We start from the raw sequence: 19,049 nt of genomic DNA on the forward strand, positions 1-19,049 counted from the left end.
TCTTATGCTTGTCAACTGCTTCTCATTAAGGTTCCCACTAACTTTATGAGCAAAGAAGCTAATAATAACTAAAAAACCAAACCAAAAAAACAACAACCACCAAGAAACAAAACACAGCAACTGACATTTTGTCATTTTCATTTAAGGGTTTGTTTCAGATTATTTCTGGAACATTTGCCACAGAGCAGTACATTGTGATTTCTCCAGCCAAATCGCTGCCCTCCCTAGATTAGCATTTGAAAGCCCCTTTGTAACGCATCAGATACAAGGTCAGAGGATGTGAGCTGGTACTGACAGTCCTTCCCAATTCTCTGTAATCTTTTGATCCAAATCAAGAACAGCTTATCTGTTTATTTATCTGTGACAGCTATGTTGTACTGGAGAGATCATGGTAATAAAGCAAAAAAAAACTTTTAAAAAATCAACCAGAATTTTTTCTGAAAATACATGCAGCAGTGTTGTAAAAAAAAAAAAAAAAAAAAAAAACAGTTTTAAAAAATGCATTTTAAACCCGTAAGCAAAAAAAAAGAAAAAGGCTTTTTTTTTTTTATTGTGCTCCTTGGCACAAAAGCGAAACCTGCTGGAAGAGGTGGAGATGGTATAATAGGGCTTGCTTTAGCAAGTTCAGGGGAACAAAAATAAAATAGAAAAGCACTCCATCAAGCCGCAGGTGTGGTGATATGCATTGGAAATGGTTTTGTTATCTTACCTGTAAGATTGAGGGATGTGGCATACTAGACAATGCTTTACTATTCTAATGCCAACTTCTCTGATATCTGCTTGGAAACAAACTTCGCCTGCTCCACTGTCACAGATGATCCACTCGGTGGATCTCCGTTGTAAGGTGACATCAACCGTTACCTTGGGCCGTCCACGTCCATCTGTCAGTTCAAAAGTGCTTGTAGATGCAGGGAGGTGAATTGGGGCAGAGAACATGGTAGGGAAAGATCTGGTCAATATATTTCTTATCAACATTAATCTCCCTGTTTATTTCACAGTATGGATACTTTTTAATTCTTAACATAATCTTGGATGTGTTTATTTTCAAGTCGTAAGCAGACATTGTATTAAAAAAAAAAAATAATCCTGCTCAGCTACTTGAAAAGACTTTAAAAAAGAAGATTTTTTTTTTTGGAAAGCACTGGGATTTTTTTTATAAGGGCTTAATACGCTCATAAGGAATAATGCAAGAGAGAAAAAAAATATTACAGTACAGCACCAATGACTTTTTTTATCTTGTTACATTTAGTAGTAGGTAGCTAATTTCCCACTTTGCAAAGCAGATTCAGCTTGGCTTTTTTTAAATTTCTAGAAATATTTATTTATAGACCTTTATCAAAAACAGAACGTGGGTACTGTGCTGATGTTTTAATTCTGATGTACCTGTAATGGCTTTATCATGAGCTAAAGAGATGAGAGGCACTTGGGCTTTGCCTAGGTGCAAGTTATCTTGCGTGTCAGCATCATCGAATACAGAGCATGAGAGCCTCTGATTTCAGGTAGCGGTCTAGATCCGCGTTCATTGGCACAGGGAAGCTCATGTGATCACTGAACTGCGGGCTGTTGCTGCTTGTAACAATGGGAGTGTCATGGTCTCTGAAGTCAAATTCTTGTACACGATGTATGGGCTTGGCTGCAGGTGATCTTGCCGTGGTTTCAGGTTGTTACAGCATGCCACTGTCACATGGAGCTCGTTCAGACTGCCTTCAGCCATGGCGGTAGTGCTGAGCGCCTAGAGAATTAAACCAGAAAGGCACGGCTTAGTAACAAAGAACAAGTAATGCAGATCTTTTATATCTCACTGTGTATAGATACAAACGTGTAATTACTAGGGATGTGCTAAAAATTTGGCTCAGCAATTCTTTGAAAATGAAAGCACACTGACAAATAAATGGCATTTCACTGATAAGCTATGAGGCAGTGGATAGCCTGGATACTGCAGAGGTGCAAGGTGGAAAACATTCTCTTGTCTTAAAAAGTAAAGTAAAGAAAAGCTTTCACAATGTACCTCCTGGACCTTGCCTGAATTCAGATAGCCGAGAGCCTTTGTCTGCTCTTTGTATAAGCGGACAGCCTGGTCCATGTGCACCCGTAGTTTCATACAGTATTCCAGAACTCCATACATGTGAACATCTCCTCCCACACCTGATTAGAACATTAACACACATGCTGGTAATAAGTACATACATAAAAGGCATATGTATACTATAAACATGGTCTGATACAGTAAATGAAAAATTCTGCCATATACAGTATTCTAACATAAGTACTGTAATCAAAACAGACATCAGAGATAGATAGTATCAAGTCAGTGTTTCAGTTAGGACTTGGACTGATACAGCGTGTCTATATTGGTCTATATCTGTTGATTGGATATGGATTAAAACATATAGATAAATACTATGGATATGAAGCTGGAATTGATTTTCAAAGGGAAACATGGACTTGTATCAATCCTTTTTAGCGACTTAGCAAATGCCACCAGGGGTTCACTTAATGGTTTAAACTCATTCTTCCTGTGGAAATATGCTTTTGTTTTGTGCTGGCAACACGATACACAATACTGTTAGGACACATCCTCTTACACAAGTTAAAGCAATAGCTTAACCAATTTCAATACCTATTTTAGTGCAAACTTAATCAGCATGATGTGCAACAAGAACTCAACTCTTTAGATGTGGTCTGTAGAGTGTCTGTTCAGATATCTTTGAAGTGACTGCCTTAATTAGTTCTGACCTTTAGAAATATCAAAAAGCAGTTTGAACAAAACAGATCTATCCAGAACTGTTAGACTAATACCGACCGGTCAGCTTGTTTCAGCCCTTGTACATGATTTCTGAGGTCAAAACATGCAATGTAAAATCAATTCTAACACATCATGGGGAATTGTGACAGAGATTGAATGATTCTTGCGTTAGTTCTCCCTCCCGACCTACGAGGGCGCTGTGTAAAGGGAACAGAGTACCCTGGACTAAATGGTACGACAGTTTGTTCCCAGGGTTAGGTGGAAGTCAGCCATCTAGAAAGGGGGCAGAGCTATGGTACACAAACTGAATGACCTGGATGGGAAACGACGTGACATCTGCGGATTGGAGGAGCGGATGCGCTCGTTGACCAAGGGGTCATGGGTGACGTTATAAAAAGGGGACGTAGTGATGTGATCTGTTCCTTTATGAATGTTTATATCAAATTACCAGAAGGAGAAACCTGAGTGTTTTGTTTTTTGTCGTTAATAACACTGTTTGTAATTATTTTGATGGCTAACACGATCCGGAACTGTTGCCAAAGGCCAACCGTAAACCCAGATTAACAACACTGCACTATTGTTTACACTAAAGAACTGTATTCGCTATGAGCACTACAGCACGCACTGTGGACTGGTGTTTGTGTGTGTGTTACGTGTGGGCGAACTAAAAAACGGGACTGTTATTATTTCAGGGCCAACCCTCAGATTACAAATAAGCAATACAGGTGCTGAATTGCTTCATAACCATTGTTATTATTTACTGTTGTTTTGCCATCAGGCCATTGGATTTAAAAACCATTACACCTTGATTGTCATCGTCTGTCTGATTATTAATCACTCATGTATTACCTTCACCTACACACAGTTAACCACTGTGCCACAGGAATCAATTTCAAACAGTCCTTTTGGGGTGACTAACACTGTATAAGGGTTTAATGAAATTAAGGCATTTGATCAGCTGGTTTATTTACTAAGATATGACTGGTGCTCACTTGAGTGCCCTATGCTAATCATTATAATGTATTTCAGTTAAAACAAATAATAAATAAATAAAGTAATAGTCATTTATACTGTGCTTATGTTTTTTTTTTTTTTTATTAGAAAAGAATAAGCATTTGTATTACATAAGTATAAGCGTTTCACATTATACATAAGCAGCATCACAGCTAACATACTGTAGCTGTATTTTAACCACAAACTGTCACTGCCAGGCAATAAACTTCACCCCAAACCCTTTTATATAAACAGTAACATGACACAGCAGGGTGGTTTATATGACTGTTTTCAATGAGATGATCGAGACTTTATATCAATATCTGGCTTGTTAAACACTCATGGTGAAAATCAGAAGAACACGGCTTAGGAGTGAGCCAGTGGCGAACAAACTGGCGGTCAGTCTGGGGAGACTGGATTACTACAGGCGTAATCACAGTGCCTCAGACAAACACAACTTTAAAAGATGTATCTTTCACTCATTGTTGTTTGCATTTACGTAAGCATAATGTTTTTGGTTTGTTTTTTGTCCACTAGACAAACAAGTGCTACACTGCTTGCTCATCCCTGGTAGCGGCAGAATGTCAAATGAACCTTAACAGCCTGAAAGCTGTTTGGATCGTAAATGAAAACCAAAAATTTGGCTAGTTGCAATCATGGCTTTATAACACAGAGGCATATTGTTATTACACTGTATATAAAAATGCTGCCGCTCCATTTTATTGTGGAAGAGGTTTAAAAAAACAACCTTAGCAGCTTTATAATTGGGAATGAATTTACAATATAAAATTAAGAAAGCTGGTTTTATTATCAAGTTAACTAAGTGGACAGGACTGTCTGACATTTTAAATCTTGCTTTGTGGAACAAAAAAAAAAAAAAAAAAAAATAAGAAATACTTGAATATTGAAATGCAAATTTAAGAATCCAAAAAGTTAAATATGTATGAGCTCCACCCCCCACAGTGTATGCAAGTGTTTAATTTGAGAATCAAGCTACTGAAAAATAAATAATGCCCAAAACTGCACAAATCCACTTGCAAACTAACAGTTGCAGCTCGAAATCCTAAAAGGCGTAAGTGCAGAAAGTAGAAGGTTCCCGGTCGCCACAGGCCCGGAGAGCTTCCGGAGAGAATCTGAATGTTGACGTGGATCTGAAACAGGTTCTCTCCTCTCTCGAGGTGGACTGTTTCATCAAACTCATCCACTCTGTCTTCATCTGTGATCTCTGCTTTGAACTTGTACTGCTTTGTGCCATGATCAATATATTTTAATTGGGCTGTAACACACAAATAAAAAAAGCAGTCAGAAAGTATCATATACATCAGAGCCAGGGTTGGTGGGATACAGTTTTTGTATCAATAGGCTGTTCTTGTATGACAGGGAGCACAGCAATGCAACATTTATATGGGACATGCTATGATGTGGTAAGTAAGTGTCTAGATAAATATATCTAGGATACAATTTCCTTATTAAAATCTGCAAGCACATCATGCAAAACATTATAAAACCCAATTTCTAAAAAATAACACAGACCTTACGGAAAACAGTTCATTGTAAATGATTTAAAAACAATACCCACAACAGCACTGTGTCAGCTATGTTTAAGAAAATTAGATTACTTTCATGAATAATCAGTCTTTATACTTCTTCAAAATGTATGTTTGGCTGGATACATCTTAAAACTGTGTATGTATTAATACTCTTTAAATGCAGAGGAGAGACAGGCGCAGAAGAGAAAGGTAACTTTGCACGCAAGTCAATCAAGACAATATAAATACAAAAACTTGACAATTTGGTGAACACTGAGTAAAGCCAAAATCTAACATACCAATTCTTAGTCTACAATCACTTTTGATTGACTAAAAAGGTGCTTTTGGCAAGATTAAGAAATATAACTCGCTTGCAAAGCTTTATAAATAACAGCTCTTAGTTAAATACCAATATTTTGTTTATCCCACTTCAATTGCATTGTGGGTTGGTTAAGCTGAAAGTCATTTTGTTTTAACTCAACTTCTCCCATTCTGTACCAAATTAGTACCAGTTTAAACACATACATTAGGAGCTTCCCTCTACTTAACCACTCTGCATTTGAAAACAGCCGGGGTATAACGCTGTTGAATCTCCTTTATCGTTTAATAAAGTTCAGGAGGCGTTGGCCAGGGGATTTCTGAAGAATTAAGTACAAATGTTTTCTTGCACAGAATGGTTTCGATTTTCATCGTCATGTGCTATGTGTTAGATTGGGGTTTAAAGAGTTGGTCTAACTCCTAATGTGTGCATGTTTCAAGCTAAATGCACGCCAGATGTATTTTGAAAGATGACAAAAAAGGCGATGATTAGTGTGGGGTTCCATTTTTAAGAGCATGTTTACTATAGCACACTACTGCAAAAATACCCCTTGTCAGTAGTAAACTTTGTTCATTTTAAAATAAGCTTGAATAGATTTGGTTGTGTTGTTTTTCTCTTCAGCGGATGTTTATGCTTTAGCTCTCTTGCCAGTTAAGCCAGCGCTGTAAATGAAATAAACCTCAATGCTGTTTATATTGGTATAATTCTCCGCATCATGTCCAATCATCTATAACTGGTCCCTTGAGAAGTCATTCTGAGCAGGGTGACTGGCTGGGCTCAAACTGATGTCCAGGTAGATAACCTCAGACCCAGGTTGACTTGATCAAAGAAGCCAGTGATGCACTGATGAATGGTGGTCATGGTTTCTTCCTTTTCACGGACATACGTATCAAATTATAATATAAAGTGTTCTGACCAATTAATCGCATAAAAAAAAAACACAGTCAGACCACCATAAACGCAATCTCTGTGTACCATCTGCCCACATTTGTGCACCAGTGGGTGGCAGTTGTATTAGTTGGCTAGTTACTAGGTGTCAGTGGATTGATGCGTTTGTGTGCATGATTTATTTTTTCAGTTACTGACACTGGAGTAAACACAACAGGAATAATACTGTTTACGACACCAGTAAATACCCATAGCTGATGGTATCTGGAAGTGTTGCTATAGCACCCACAGACACTCCAAAAGCTAGTAGACTTTGTTCTGTCCCTTCTTTTTCCTCTACATCAATCTAGGCAGGATCCTGCAACTACATGAGCAGCATGAATACCATGTGGATAAGAATCATAAAGTCTTTCAATTGTGTTCTCCATCAGTGTGAACTAATTCTGTCAGTTTGACAGTAACGTTATCTGCTTCATTTTTTGCACACCATAATCACCATACGAAACTCATGTGGATCTGACATACCTTCCAATTTTTTTATTCGAGCAGCCCTAATGTCAAGCAGTTGGGGATACTGCTCAAGTTTCAGCTCATATTCGTGCTTAATGTCTTCCATCTTGCGTGTCACCGCTTCAACCTCTGTCTACAAGAAGAAGGAGAAAAAAGTGCACACTTGCATTCATAGAACACACTAAATGGATGAAAGAGGGCATGGGATTGTGAAAAGAAACCTGCTATGCAACACTGGTCCACATGAGCAACTACACCAAAGTCTTACGCAACAATGGGTAAAGGGTGTTTTTACAGGGTGTCAAGGTAAAAGGTTGACGCTCCAACACAAGAGTATGAAAGAACACAGAGCTCAAAGTGATCCACTATCAGGCAGAGTAAGGAAACTAGTGGATGGAAGGCGATGGCAAGCATGTTCCATATAGCTTGATGGATCAAAGCCTGGAAAGGGTGCAAATCTAATATCATTGTGACTTTCCCCAGCTTTAGACCAGGCTGAGCAAGGTCAACACAGGTCTCCCAGCAAGTGCATTTCTGATCCTCAGACATTTTCTTAATATTTTGAATCTGAATTTGTTGGTGATACAAAAGGCCATGCAATACCTATATTCCTCGTAGACAATTTTCTGCTTTTCCACATCTGGTGTAGAACTGTAGCTTCTGAGCCAGTTCTTACAAAGGGCTAAACTTTTTATTTTCTTTTTCGTTACAGTAAAATGCATTCAACTGCTTCCATGAATATAATTGTCCCACTTTAGCTTATGTAAAAATTCAGTAGCTTGGCCAAATTACTAACAGCCATTATTATAAATTAAGATTTTAAACACTTTTCACTTTCACAGTGTTTTTTTTTTGCACATTTTTTTTTACAGTAAACATACTGACTTTTTTAAAAAAGGAGTATCCAGGCAACCGAATAAATGTGTCACAGATTAGTTGGCTTTTTTTTTTTTTTTTTGTGAAACACTAGGACACAGTATTTATTTTCTGCTGAATGCTGTAATGATTTTACGAGCATATAAAAAATTGCAGATGTTGAAGGTCACTTTTTAGAAAAAGCTTTTTTACTTGTTATCAAAGACATTACTGCTCAGGTATGAGCTGCAAGAAGGCATTGTTTGGAATATACCACATGAACCAAAACATAAAGGAATCATTGAGCTGCACATAGAAAAAGACCAGGTGCTTCTCCTCTACTTGTGACAGTTAGGAGTGAGGAGAAACAATTTATTTTAAAGCCTCAAATCAGTCAAACAGGTCTAGTCTGTCTTAAACTTTCATATCTGTCTACATTTATATAAATATTATTTTACCAAACAAAGGGTTAACCACCTGAAAAGACAGTTGAGTAGTCCACAGGAAAAATCACTTGACCTTAAATTAGCAGGCTTCCTACTCTTTGATTGGTTGAACCAAAATGGTCCTGGAAGGTTAAAATAAAACAAGCACTGGCAGCAAATGAAACAACACCATCATCGTGCATCAGAACCCTCTCAGAAGGAGAAAAACAAGAAATAATAAAACACAAAGACAAGAAAACACAACTCAGGTATAAAACAGGCAGAATTCTCAGGGGAGCCAGGATTACAACAGTGAAAAATGGCTCCCGCAATGCGCTACAATAAACACTGGGGCCGCGGGCCCTGCTGTTTACTGAACCAAATAAGCAGGCTGGCCTGCAGCCTCACTGTTTATAGGGAGGCCAGCAGCCCTTTATTGACTCATAAATTAGACTCCTTTAAGAATTATCACTTAATTAAAATCTCTTTTACTACTGCATGCACCTCATACAGAGCAAGGAAAGTAAACACAAAGAAAGAAAGAAAGAAAGAAAGAAAGAAAGAAAGAAAGAAAGAAAGAAAGAAAGAAAGAAAGAAAGAATTGCTCCTGTAAGAATCTGCTATATCAAGGTATGTGGATTTGTGGATTTTGTCAGTATGGGGCTGGGGACATGTCATGATGCTAGGCTGTGTAAAATTACTATCTCTGCATCGAAAATGGAAAACTTAAATATTACAAGTGCAGTCAAATGACTCTTGGTTGATCATTTTCAGGAACGTACACAGAACACAGCGATTAATCCAAACTTTATTATATACATCTCCTTTGCTTTTCTGCTCTCAGGCGCACTCAGCTTGTAATTGTTTCGCCCAGCGATGCTGGAACGTTGGACTTTGGCATGATGAGTTGGTAGAAGCCCCCTTTTTTTGCTCTCTTGTGCCATTGCAAATGATACAGTCTCTAATGTTTTAACCTGCTGGTAAAATATTGAAATGCAACAGCTCCACAATACACTGGAATTCACTATTTCACAGTATTTCTTCATCCTCATTCATTCCCAGTTAGTTTGCAAGTTAAAAACTCAATGTCGCAGAAAATAATTTGACCAGTTTGATCAGTTAGAAGCCATTAGTAAGTATTTACTGTATGTAATCAGCTGGTAGTACACAAACAGTAGGCAGTGTCTTTAATATCTGCCAAAGAAAATCCATCCAAGACACCATTTGTCAATGTAATATCCATGCCATTCATTTAATGAATCAGGGATGTGGCATACTGTGGCATACTGTGGCAACTTGTTCAATCTGTCAGTGCATGTCTTGTGGTTTAAGCTGGTTTAATATAGGACTATTGCGGTACCACTGGCAACCCTGTTCAAGTTATTCTGGTACTTGTTTTGACAGTTCACTGTAAGGGCAGGCTGCAGTCCTGTTTAATTTGATGATTCAATAATCAGATGCACTGGCTTTAAGATACGCTATTCAATGAGATGCAGATACAGAGCCACAGAATCTATTTTAAATATCTGATAAAAGAAAAAGCAGTTTCCCAGTAAACAAACCAAAAAAGTATTTACAAACAACTTTCTTTATATGAATTGGGAACATCACATAAACCCTGATTTAAAGTAAAAACAATGAAGGCCAGTAATAGTTGTGTTATTTAAATGTTTCAAGTGAACATGCACCGAGCACTTTTAAAAAGCTCCAAATAGCCCAAACGGTTTCACTTGTGTCTTGTTTCACTGACCCTGGGTAAGTGTTAACCTTTGCCTACCTTAACAAAGGTAACACTCTGGGTAGGTTGGTGCCTTTCACAGTCGGATGACTTTCTGGCAATCCTTTTTGACAAATATACTTTGAATACTTTAAACTTTCCAAAGTTCACCTTATTATTTAAAAAAAAAAAAAAAAAAAAAAAAAACATAAAAAAGGGAAAGCATCAGCTAAGTGTTTTCAGTTAGAAACTCTGAAGGCCAACTGGGTTAGAAACTAAGCCTTCAATGAACTTTACCAGAAGGAGATTGTGTAACCTAAGCTCCAAAAGAAATAAAATAAAAACATGTTATTTCCTTGGTGAACAATTATTTGTTACAGACATTTTAGACTCCCAGGTTCTAGTTTTACACATGTGCAGTGGGGTACTCAAGCGCAGTAGAGATGACGTATTTTAAGTGCACTGTTCTTACATTCTGTACTGGCCAGCTTTAATCCACTGCACACGTGCAAAGCAACAGCATTCTTTCAGGGATCCTTGCAAAACTGGCGGACAGATGAAGCAATCCAAACTGATCAACTCCTCTGTCAAGCAACAAACGTATCTGTAGCCAAGGTTTAAAAAAAATAAAACAAATAAATAAATTCAGCTTGTATCATCTTTATCATAATAATAAATAACGACTTACAAAACATTAAGCCCTAATAAACAATTACAAAAAAAATAAATAAATAAAAATAAATCTCAATAATTTTGCAGGACAGGGCTGTACCTAGTTATACAATTTTATTTCCATGGCTGTTAATATTTAGTAACCCCGAACTAACCTTCGTCCGTAGATGCATACCACAAGGAGGCAATGACACATTTAAAAACAAAAGTGAGGTAAATTGTAAATTTTGTTTTACTGACGTGCATTTAATTTGTATTATCTGTTGCCATCTTACAACGCAGACTGATTTCTGACATGAGACATATGGTAGCTGTTTAAGACAATCTCTCCTAAAAGGGAGTATTTTCCCAAACGAAACAGAATGTGTAAACTGAGCAAATACTCATGTGCTCAAAACCATGTACTGCTCAAGTATCCAGTAAATTTAATTACATGCCATAAAATATTAATCAGAGCCAGATGATTCCATTTTTTCAGTTTCTGTTTTTTTATGGATAGTTTTGGGTTATTTACTCAAGATGAATGGATGTTTAACTAGTCCCAGATACTGCAACTTTTTATGCATTTATATAAGTTAATAATGCATATTTAGTTTAGTTTATTCACTTTGTGCCTGCAGGGCCAGCACAGGTTTGTTCTGTTGTATTTGATTGCAGAGAAAATACAAAAAGGGTAAAAAGACCCCCTGAGTCCTGTTATTATTGATGAGTACGTTTACCTAATATAAATGCGTAAAACCACATCTAAAATGGTTAATACGCCACATAGGATTCAGATAAACTCCAATCAGACTAATGCTTACCAAAGGAGAGCTGTCTGCGTGCCAGCTGTGTGGCGTGCTGTTGACCACAGAACCAATTCTGCCAGGCACTGCCCATAAACCCTCACAGAGAGAAGAACTGCACCCAGATAACCCAGGCTGGGAATAATGGGGTAGCTTCTGCAAAACCAGATGAAAACTGATGAAGAGAATATTTCTGCACAAACACGTTTCAGGATCGAATCACTACTTAGGTCATTCACTGTTGTTACAAAAGGTATGCCTGCAGCCATTTCTGATGCTGGACAAATCAATATGAGATAAATAATTGAGAAGTGTCAGAAAACTGATGATTGCTTAAATGCATAAACAGTTAGACCATATTTATTACTTCTGTAAAACCAAGCTCAAAAAATAATAATAGATAAATATACACACACACACACACACACACACACACACACACACACTGGAAAAAACATTTATTTCAAACCAACAAATTTAGTTAGAAATGTGGTTAGTAATTCATGTACAGAATCTACTGTATCACCAATGCCAAGGCCTGTGGGTTGGAAGAAATTGCGTTTTTGAATGATAACACAAAGAAGGTAACTACTTTACATTTAAAATTACCTCCAGGTTCTTTTTACTAAAAGACACATACAATAATGTTTGTGCCCTAAACACAAAGTCCATTCTGCACACTGCTAGTTTGCATGTTGTTGCTGTTTTTTTTTTGGTTTGTTTGTTTGTTTGCTTTATATTACTACATAATATAAAAAGAATAAACAGCAAGTTGTAGTAGACAACACACTGAAGGACAAATAAGGTTATCCTCCATTAAAACACACTAGCAGATAAATATGAAATATTGAATATGGTGAATATGTGTGGTGGTGGTGGTGGTGGTGGTGGGGGGGGGGGGGGTACTTAATTTAGTTAATTACACATCCAGGTATAAAGAATTGGATGGATCAGACTGACAGTTGCAGTCCCTGTCTGTCCCAGACCCATACTGGGTGGTCTACTCAAATCATGCTTGAGTAGCTTTGGTACAAAAGCAAGACAGAGCTTGACATTGATCACGTTGTTCCTTATTTGGACAGTGGCTGATTGAAAACTTCCAAGGACTCTGGGCCAGCATTTATGTCAGAATACCCATCATGTTTAGATCATATTTGTAAATGCTATAAGTGGCATTTTTGTTGTCAGCAGCCTATTAGAGACATCCAATATCCCTAGATCACAGCACTGATCTGAAGCTTGCTCAGGAGAATTCAAACTTTAACCCTGTAAATGCCAGCTTTGAAACTTAAATAGTTATTCAAACTTTAAGCCTCTTGCCTTTGAAATTTATACAATACTTTTCCAGCCTCTTGCCAACACCCCCCCACCCCACCACCACCACCACCACCACACCACACCACACACACACACACACACACACACACACACACACACACACACACAAGCTCACAGGCCACCTGATCCCTGCAGATAATAATATTAATCATGTGTGGGGACATCATGATGATCATCACAAAGGTCATGAGCCACCCTATACCTGTTCTGCTGAGCTTTCTGCTCAGTTAGAGTATCAAATGCTTAGTAGACAATAATTGCTTTGTAATTTAAAAAAAAAAATGTTATGGTAAAACTACTTTTCAATTAAAATTAGCAATAACTCCCTTTTGTAAAGTCTGCTGCAGCGTTAAACAATTGAGTGCATACTAGTATTATAAATGAATCCAGTTGATCATTCTATATTTGGGTCGCTAAGACTCCTATTGCATATCAGTTTCACCCATTCCAGGTTTTACAACAAGCTTGATTATTCACAGTGTGCATAGGTAACAAGTTTAGGTGTGTCTTAATAAACTCATAGTAAAAACCAAGAATGGATCAAACTGCTATATAATGGGAGTCTTATCTCCATCCATGAGGCATGTGAAATCTACCTCTTTCAAGTTTGATTCTGTCCATGATGTCATTTTTGTCTATGAGATCTGGCTTGAGTGCCACCTCTAGCTGGGTGATCTGCAGTTTTAGCTGCTGTTCTTTCAGCTTCCATAGTTGTTCGTGGGTCACATCGAAGGCACAGGGAATGAGTGAGAGAGAGAGAGACAGCGAGAGAAAGAGAGAGAACATGTGGCATGTCAGAAACTATTGGAAGTCATGATCAACAGAAAATAATAATTAAAGTGGAAAAAAAAGAAGAAAAAAAACCCTTTTAGTGGCTCAGAGACCGCTGTCATCATGTCTTAGGAATTAGGCAAACATATGCTGGTCTGCTGCTGTTGAAACCAAGGCGCCTCACTCAGGCTGTGGTTAGGGAACATGAAAGACTTTACTGGATGAGCAAAAGGACTGGCCTTAATTTAAAGCTTCATAGCCAGAAATCCTGGCAGTGCACAGCGTTTGTGGGACAGGGAAAGGAATTCAGTTATATATTCCAGCGGAATACAGAGTTCCAAACAAACCCAAGCAACAGGCTGCTGGTAAACCCATTCTTTCTGCATACAAAACCCTTCTCAGTGCAGCAGAGGGCTGCAGATGCCCACCTGACCTGTTTTGAGGCTTGGTGGAACGTGGAGAGATGAAGAGACTTGGAGCCAGCAGATTGTAAGTGGGCTTGACCACAAAGTGACAGCAACTGCCAAGCTGGAAGCATGGGGGGTTCTGCATTTGACTGCGGTGCACTTAACAAAGCAGTCTTTGTCATTTTAATTACAGCAGATTGGATTGCTTAGGGACTGTGTGCAATCAAATTACACACAAGGGTCAGCTCACAAAGACAGGGTAAGGAAAACTAGAATGGAGACCTATGAATACCGCAGAAAGTTTTATACTAATAACTCCAAAGATGAAAGACATATAGCTGGATTCCGTTCTGCAAAATTATTCTTAATTGTTTAAGAACAGTCCTGAACAAACACACAACATCGTATGTCATGTCACCACTTCAGTATGGTGCATTACCATAGTCTAGTGATACTAATAACTCTATGGTCATTTGACACAAAGATTATATAGCAATAGTATATCATTATCTACTCCACATGTCCCATCTCACTATTGTGTGGTGATCACATCACAGTGTTTTGAAATGCTCTTCTGTCACTCTCTAATCCGATAACCTGACCTTCATACCCCTCTTCATACATTTCTTTTGTGTGAACCTTAACATTCTCTTCCTGGATACCTGCCAAGCAGTCCAAGTCACTGGGAGCCGAGGACAGCCGGGACATTTTTGACAACCCTGGCACCAAATCAAGGAGCGACTGTTTGAAACTGCTAATGTAATATTACTGTGTTTTGCCACCCTCCACCCCATCTTTTTGCAGATTTTAATTGTTTCATATTAATTTTTGGTGCATTACAATACAACATATTCACACTGCTAGTCATGATACATCAACCATAATTATTAGCGATCTATAGAATAATGTTGTTTTCCTTTATTTATTCAAGGCTTGAGGTTTATTGCATGCAAGACTGGATTTGAATAAATCACCGACAAATACAGGCAAAATGTCCTGCAAAAGATGTTTTATTAAGATTTCAGCAGGTGCAACAATAGATCCAGGCATTGATATTGATTCTAATGTCAGTGAAAGAAAATCTGTTAACCCCAACTCTGAGCTTTTTCATCTTTCTAGGTGAACCAAACCATCAACCTATATTTGTGTCACTGAAGACAACAATACTCTTATACATGACATTCTGTTTCAGCATTTTTAAATTAAGCGTTTTAGAATACATGTACAGTAGATGTTTTTATTGCTTTCTTTTTTATTAATTTTTTTTTTTAAATCTGTGGCTATAAATATATTTGTCTAGTTTTGGGATGTCACTTAAGAAAAACAAAAGAAAGAAAAGAAAAAAACAGGAAGATGAGATTAAGAGAAGAACGAAGAATTAAAAAAAGTTTGATTTACTGTCAGCAGTGCTTGCATAAGCTTCTTCTTAAAACTCAAGCAGTTCCACTGCAACTAAAGCCAAGCAAACCGTTTTGTATCGAATTCCAAAAAGCATCATTATCATAAAATAAAAGTCTTGTTTTATATTTACACTTGAAACGACCGTGACAAATAAGAGGCTATTAAGTGCAATCATTTGGAAGCCATGGACTTTAAATGCAAAGCAGAATTGCACACATACCCCTATCATGCCATACTATTCTTCTTCCTTTTTTGGGACATATGCTGACAATACAGATTTTATGAAATACGGCCGTAGGTTTCTCTGAACACAATACTGTTAAATAATGAATGGTGGTGGCCGCTGGGCTTGGTTAAATTATGATTATATGGTCATGAATCTGTAGGGTCTGGAACTGGATGGGTCTACATGCATTCAGCATGTTTTAATAGCATTTATTTAAAATGTTCAAGTTCTGATTATAAGCTGGGTCTCTGCTCTGTTGATGGGTCTTCAATGAAATACAGCCTATTCAAAGCAATATCCCATATGGTAGTGGCCAATTCTAAAAAAACAGCTTGACAGAATTTTTTTGGTACATATTTTAAAATAATAATATCTGGAACAGAATTTGAAAGCAAGCATTATGCACATCTTGGATAGCACATCTTGAAAGAAAAGTTTAGTTTTGACATTGATTAAATATACATTTCGATTTTTTATTTAAGCAGAAGAGAACTGTCGAGACACGAAATCTAATTTCTGAAAGGGTCCACCACCAGCTTCACAACACATGAGAAAGAGTCACAGCAAGTGCCAAATCCCATGCAGTACCTGTTAAAAAGTTTATCATAACTTTCCTTTAGCAGAGCCTTCTCTTTCTCCAGGTAACTGATCCGGTCTTGAAGCTAAAAATGAGTCCAAATAATAATATCACTAATACAAATAATAGTAGACAGCCTGTTGTAGCACACAACCTTCACTCCAGAACACAAGCAGCCAGTTGTCATTATTTATGTTGCAGAAATGGCTTTGATCCTTTGAAGACAGTTTTTATCTTGTAATATACAACAATCTTCAGAATCAATGATATCACTAACGCAGTGTTGTACAACAGTAGAGAATTTGTTTTTAAGAGCAGTGAACTTGGAGGTAAACATTGCACATTCTGCAATAAATGACGGTGATTTGGAAAGTTGTGCTCTGCACTCATGAACAAATTATCTCTTAATTTTCCTGAACAGACCTCTTCAGCCCATCTCTGTGCAAATGAAGTGGCTTTCAGCTTATTCTCCAGACTGAAGCTCTTGAGATGCTCCACTTTGAGTTGTGCGTTGAGCTCGTCCACCTTTGCCAGCAGTGCATCATGGCTGGACTTAAAAGTTCTTTGGTTCTGGAAAACAAGTTACCCGGCAGTGTAAGCAAGCAACTGTCATGCAAGTAATAAGCAGACTATGAGGAAACCTTCGACATGTTTTAAGCCTTTGATATCATAGATTAGCCTAGACAGACAGACACTCTGACAGAAAATAACTGATCCTACCCTTGTCCTTTTGTTCTCCAGTATTTTAACACTTCAGTGTCCAGTCAAGTTGCTGTATGTAAAGACACACATCTAATTGGATGGCAACTATTTTTCCTATATATTTATACATGACTTTTTTTTGCATGTTGCATGTGGGTCAGTTTTTAATTACAGACTTGCATTTTTTGCCATTTCTTTTTTATTTGTATTTTATTTTTTTAAGTCAAGCACTAATAAAAAAAAAAAAAGCCCAGGACTGTATCTTGTAAACCAGTAATATCAATCGTATCTAACCGAGGTCCCATAGCTCTACTGTATTTCTGTTGCAGAGACCAGCCAGTAGGAGACGCCCTTGTTTGTTAATAAGAAGCGAAGTCGGTGCTTGCAGCCAGTGGCCCAAGTGTCAGTTTTTTCCTTGGGTGGGACTAACAACTCTGCAGCCCTGCTGAGAACTCATCAAATAGTACATCTGGGGACCAGATAAAGTGTGCAAGTTGCAAAAGACCTGGTCAGAAGTACTGACCAGAATGAAAAACAGCATGTGGTGGACAGAAATGAATTTTTACCACAAGTATGTGAACCGAGGAGCCACTAATCCATAGCCACAGAGCATTTCAGCTGCAGTTCGACCCCCTTTTGTTTATTACAGAGCAGACTGAATATCTCATAAAAAATACAGTAGTGTTTTTTGTTGATATTGTATGTTGTCCAAATCAAAAAAACTAAACAAACAACATAAAGTCCAACTGCTATGACATGTATTTCTATTTTATGTACCACAGAATAAATTATCTAACTTTAAAAGTTGAAAATAGTGGGGATATTTTCCTGTGGAAATACTAATACAAAGGATAGCAACAGTGAAAATAAATGTGAGCGTTTTTCTGGAAGGTCACCTTTCAGTGTCAATGCTTGTCATTATATGGTTTATCTTAATCATCTCCTTGTCCAAAAGCAATTGAGCTACTAAACCATCCAACACAAATTAAACCGAAAAGGAACTTTCAAATGAAGCCCTAGTGCCTTATTTTGGTTTGTAATTATAAACCAGCCTTAATGCACCTCTTCCCTATTTTTGGTTTATTTTTCTATTTTTCTTCGTTTTAACCCAGTTATAAGGTTGTAAATGTAACTGCCAAGGCCAGCCAACATCATCAACAAGGGGGTCAGTCAAAAACACAATGCAAGTTTATATTTCAAATAAATGCTGCTCTCGCACTTTTAATTTCCTTCATTGTGAGCAGATGCAAAAAGATCAGTGACAGTCAGATATATAGAACTGTAAAGGCTTCTACTCGCCAGACGCGGTGAGACAAGCGGAACTGTGCAGCGACGCGACAAAATGAACAGAACTTTTACTTTTGATAAGTATCTTTCACACCACATGCAACACGACAGGCGATACGGGATCGCCATCAGCACGACGCGAAATAAGTAGAATTGAAGCCTATTTTTGTGATTTATTGCGCAACAACTGGGGAATTGACCAATCAGAGATGCTTTAATGCATGTGGTCCAGCACGGTGAAGCAGTATCCAAAATGACGGAGGAAACAATAATACTTGTTGTTGAAAAAAATCCCCAGAGCTTTATGACCAAAAGCATCGCAATTATAAAGATAGAGATTTGAAAAACAATATATGAGAGTCCATTTCGAAGGAACTAGATGAGCCTCGTATGTATGATTTATTGCCATATGTACTGAAATACCATCAGAGAAGACACTCATAATTTCCACATCATGTTGACAAATTTTTATCAGTATTGAGCATAATTTTGTCAATAGCAATTTTTAACAGTTGTACAGTTTTCAAACCTGTCGCATCACCTCTGTATCACTTCTGGTGTGTATTGCCATGTTGGTGCAAAAGTATCTTGCTGGCCAATTAAAAAATCACATCGTGTATGGTGGGTGGCAGCCTTAAGCCTAATTGGAAAAAGTGCATAAAGACCTCAGCATGCTGCTCAAAGACGTCCATAATTATTTTACGACTGGCTGTTTGCTACAAAACTGCTTACTGGCTTTATTGATACAAACATTAAGAATTTTGTTAGCCAATCGCTATTTTTTTTTTTTGCATTAAGCTCAATTTACTTCCAGACTAAACTGAGAGATATTGTTTGTGATCATTCCCAAAGATCCAATTTGTTGAATCTGGATAGGAAGATGGATCAATTGGTGATCCTG

The 19,049-nt window shown here is 37.6% G+C and overlaps 1 protein-coding gene across 1 annotated transcript in view; it reads right to left on the minus strand.

Annotated features, from left to right (window-relative positions):
• Positions 1-18,719, minus strand: part of LOC121296666 (protein fantom-like) — a 34,596-nt gene extending 15,877 nt beyond the window's left edge. The window contains exons 1-6 of the mRNA XM_041222434.1: positions 18,678-18,719; positions 16,583-16,729; positions 16,172-16,244; positions 13,374-13,514; positions 2,009-2,145; positions 1,550-1,732 (exon numbers count right to left, since the gene is read on the minus strand). Coding sequence (XP_041078368.1) covers positions 1,550-1,732; positions 2,009-2,145; positions 13,374-13,514; positions 16,172-16,244; positions 16,583-16,729; positions 18,678-18,719 — 723 coding nt within the window. The remainder of the gene's footprint in view (positions 1-1,549; positions 1,733-2,008; positions 2,146-13,373; positions 13,515-16,171; positions 16,245-16,582; positions 16,730-18,677) is intronic.
• Between the last annotated feature and the right edge of the window lie 330 nt (positions 18,720-19,049).

This window comes from Polyodon spathula, chromosome 21 (genome assembly GCF_017654505.1).
Source record: "Polyodon spathula isolate WHYD16114869_AA chromosome 21, ASM1765450v1, whole genome shotgun sequence".
Taxonomy (NCBI): Eukaryota; Metazoa; Chordata; class Actinopteri; order Acipenseriformes; family Polyodontidae; genus Polyodon; species Polyodon spathula.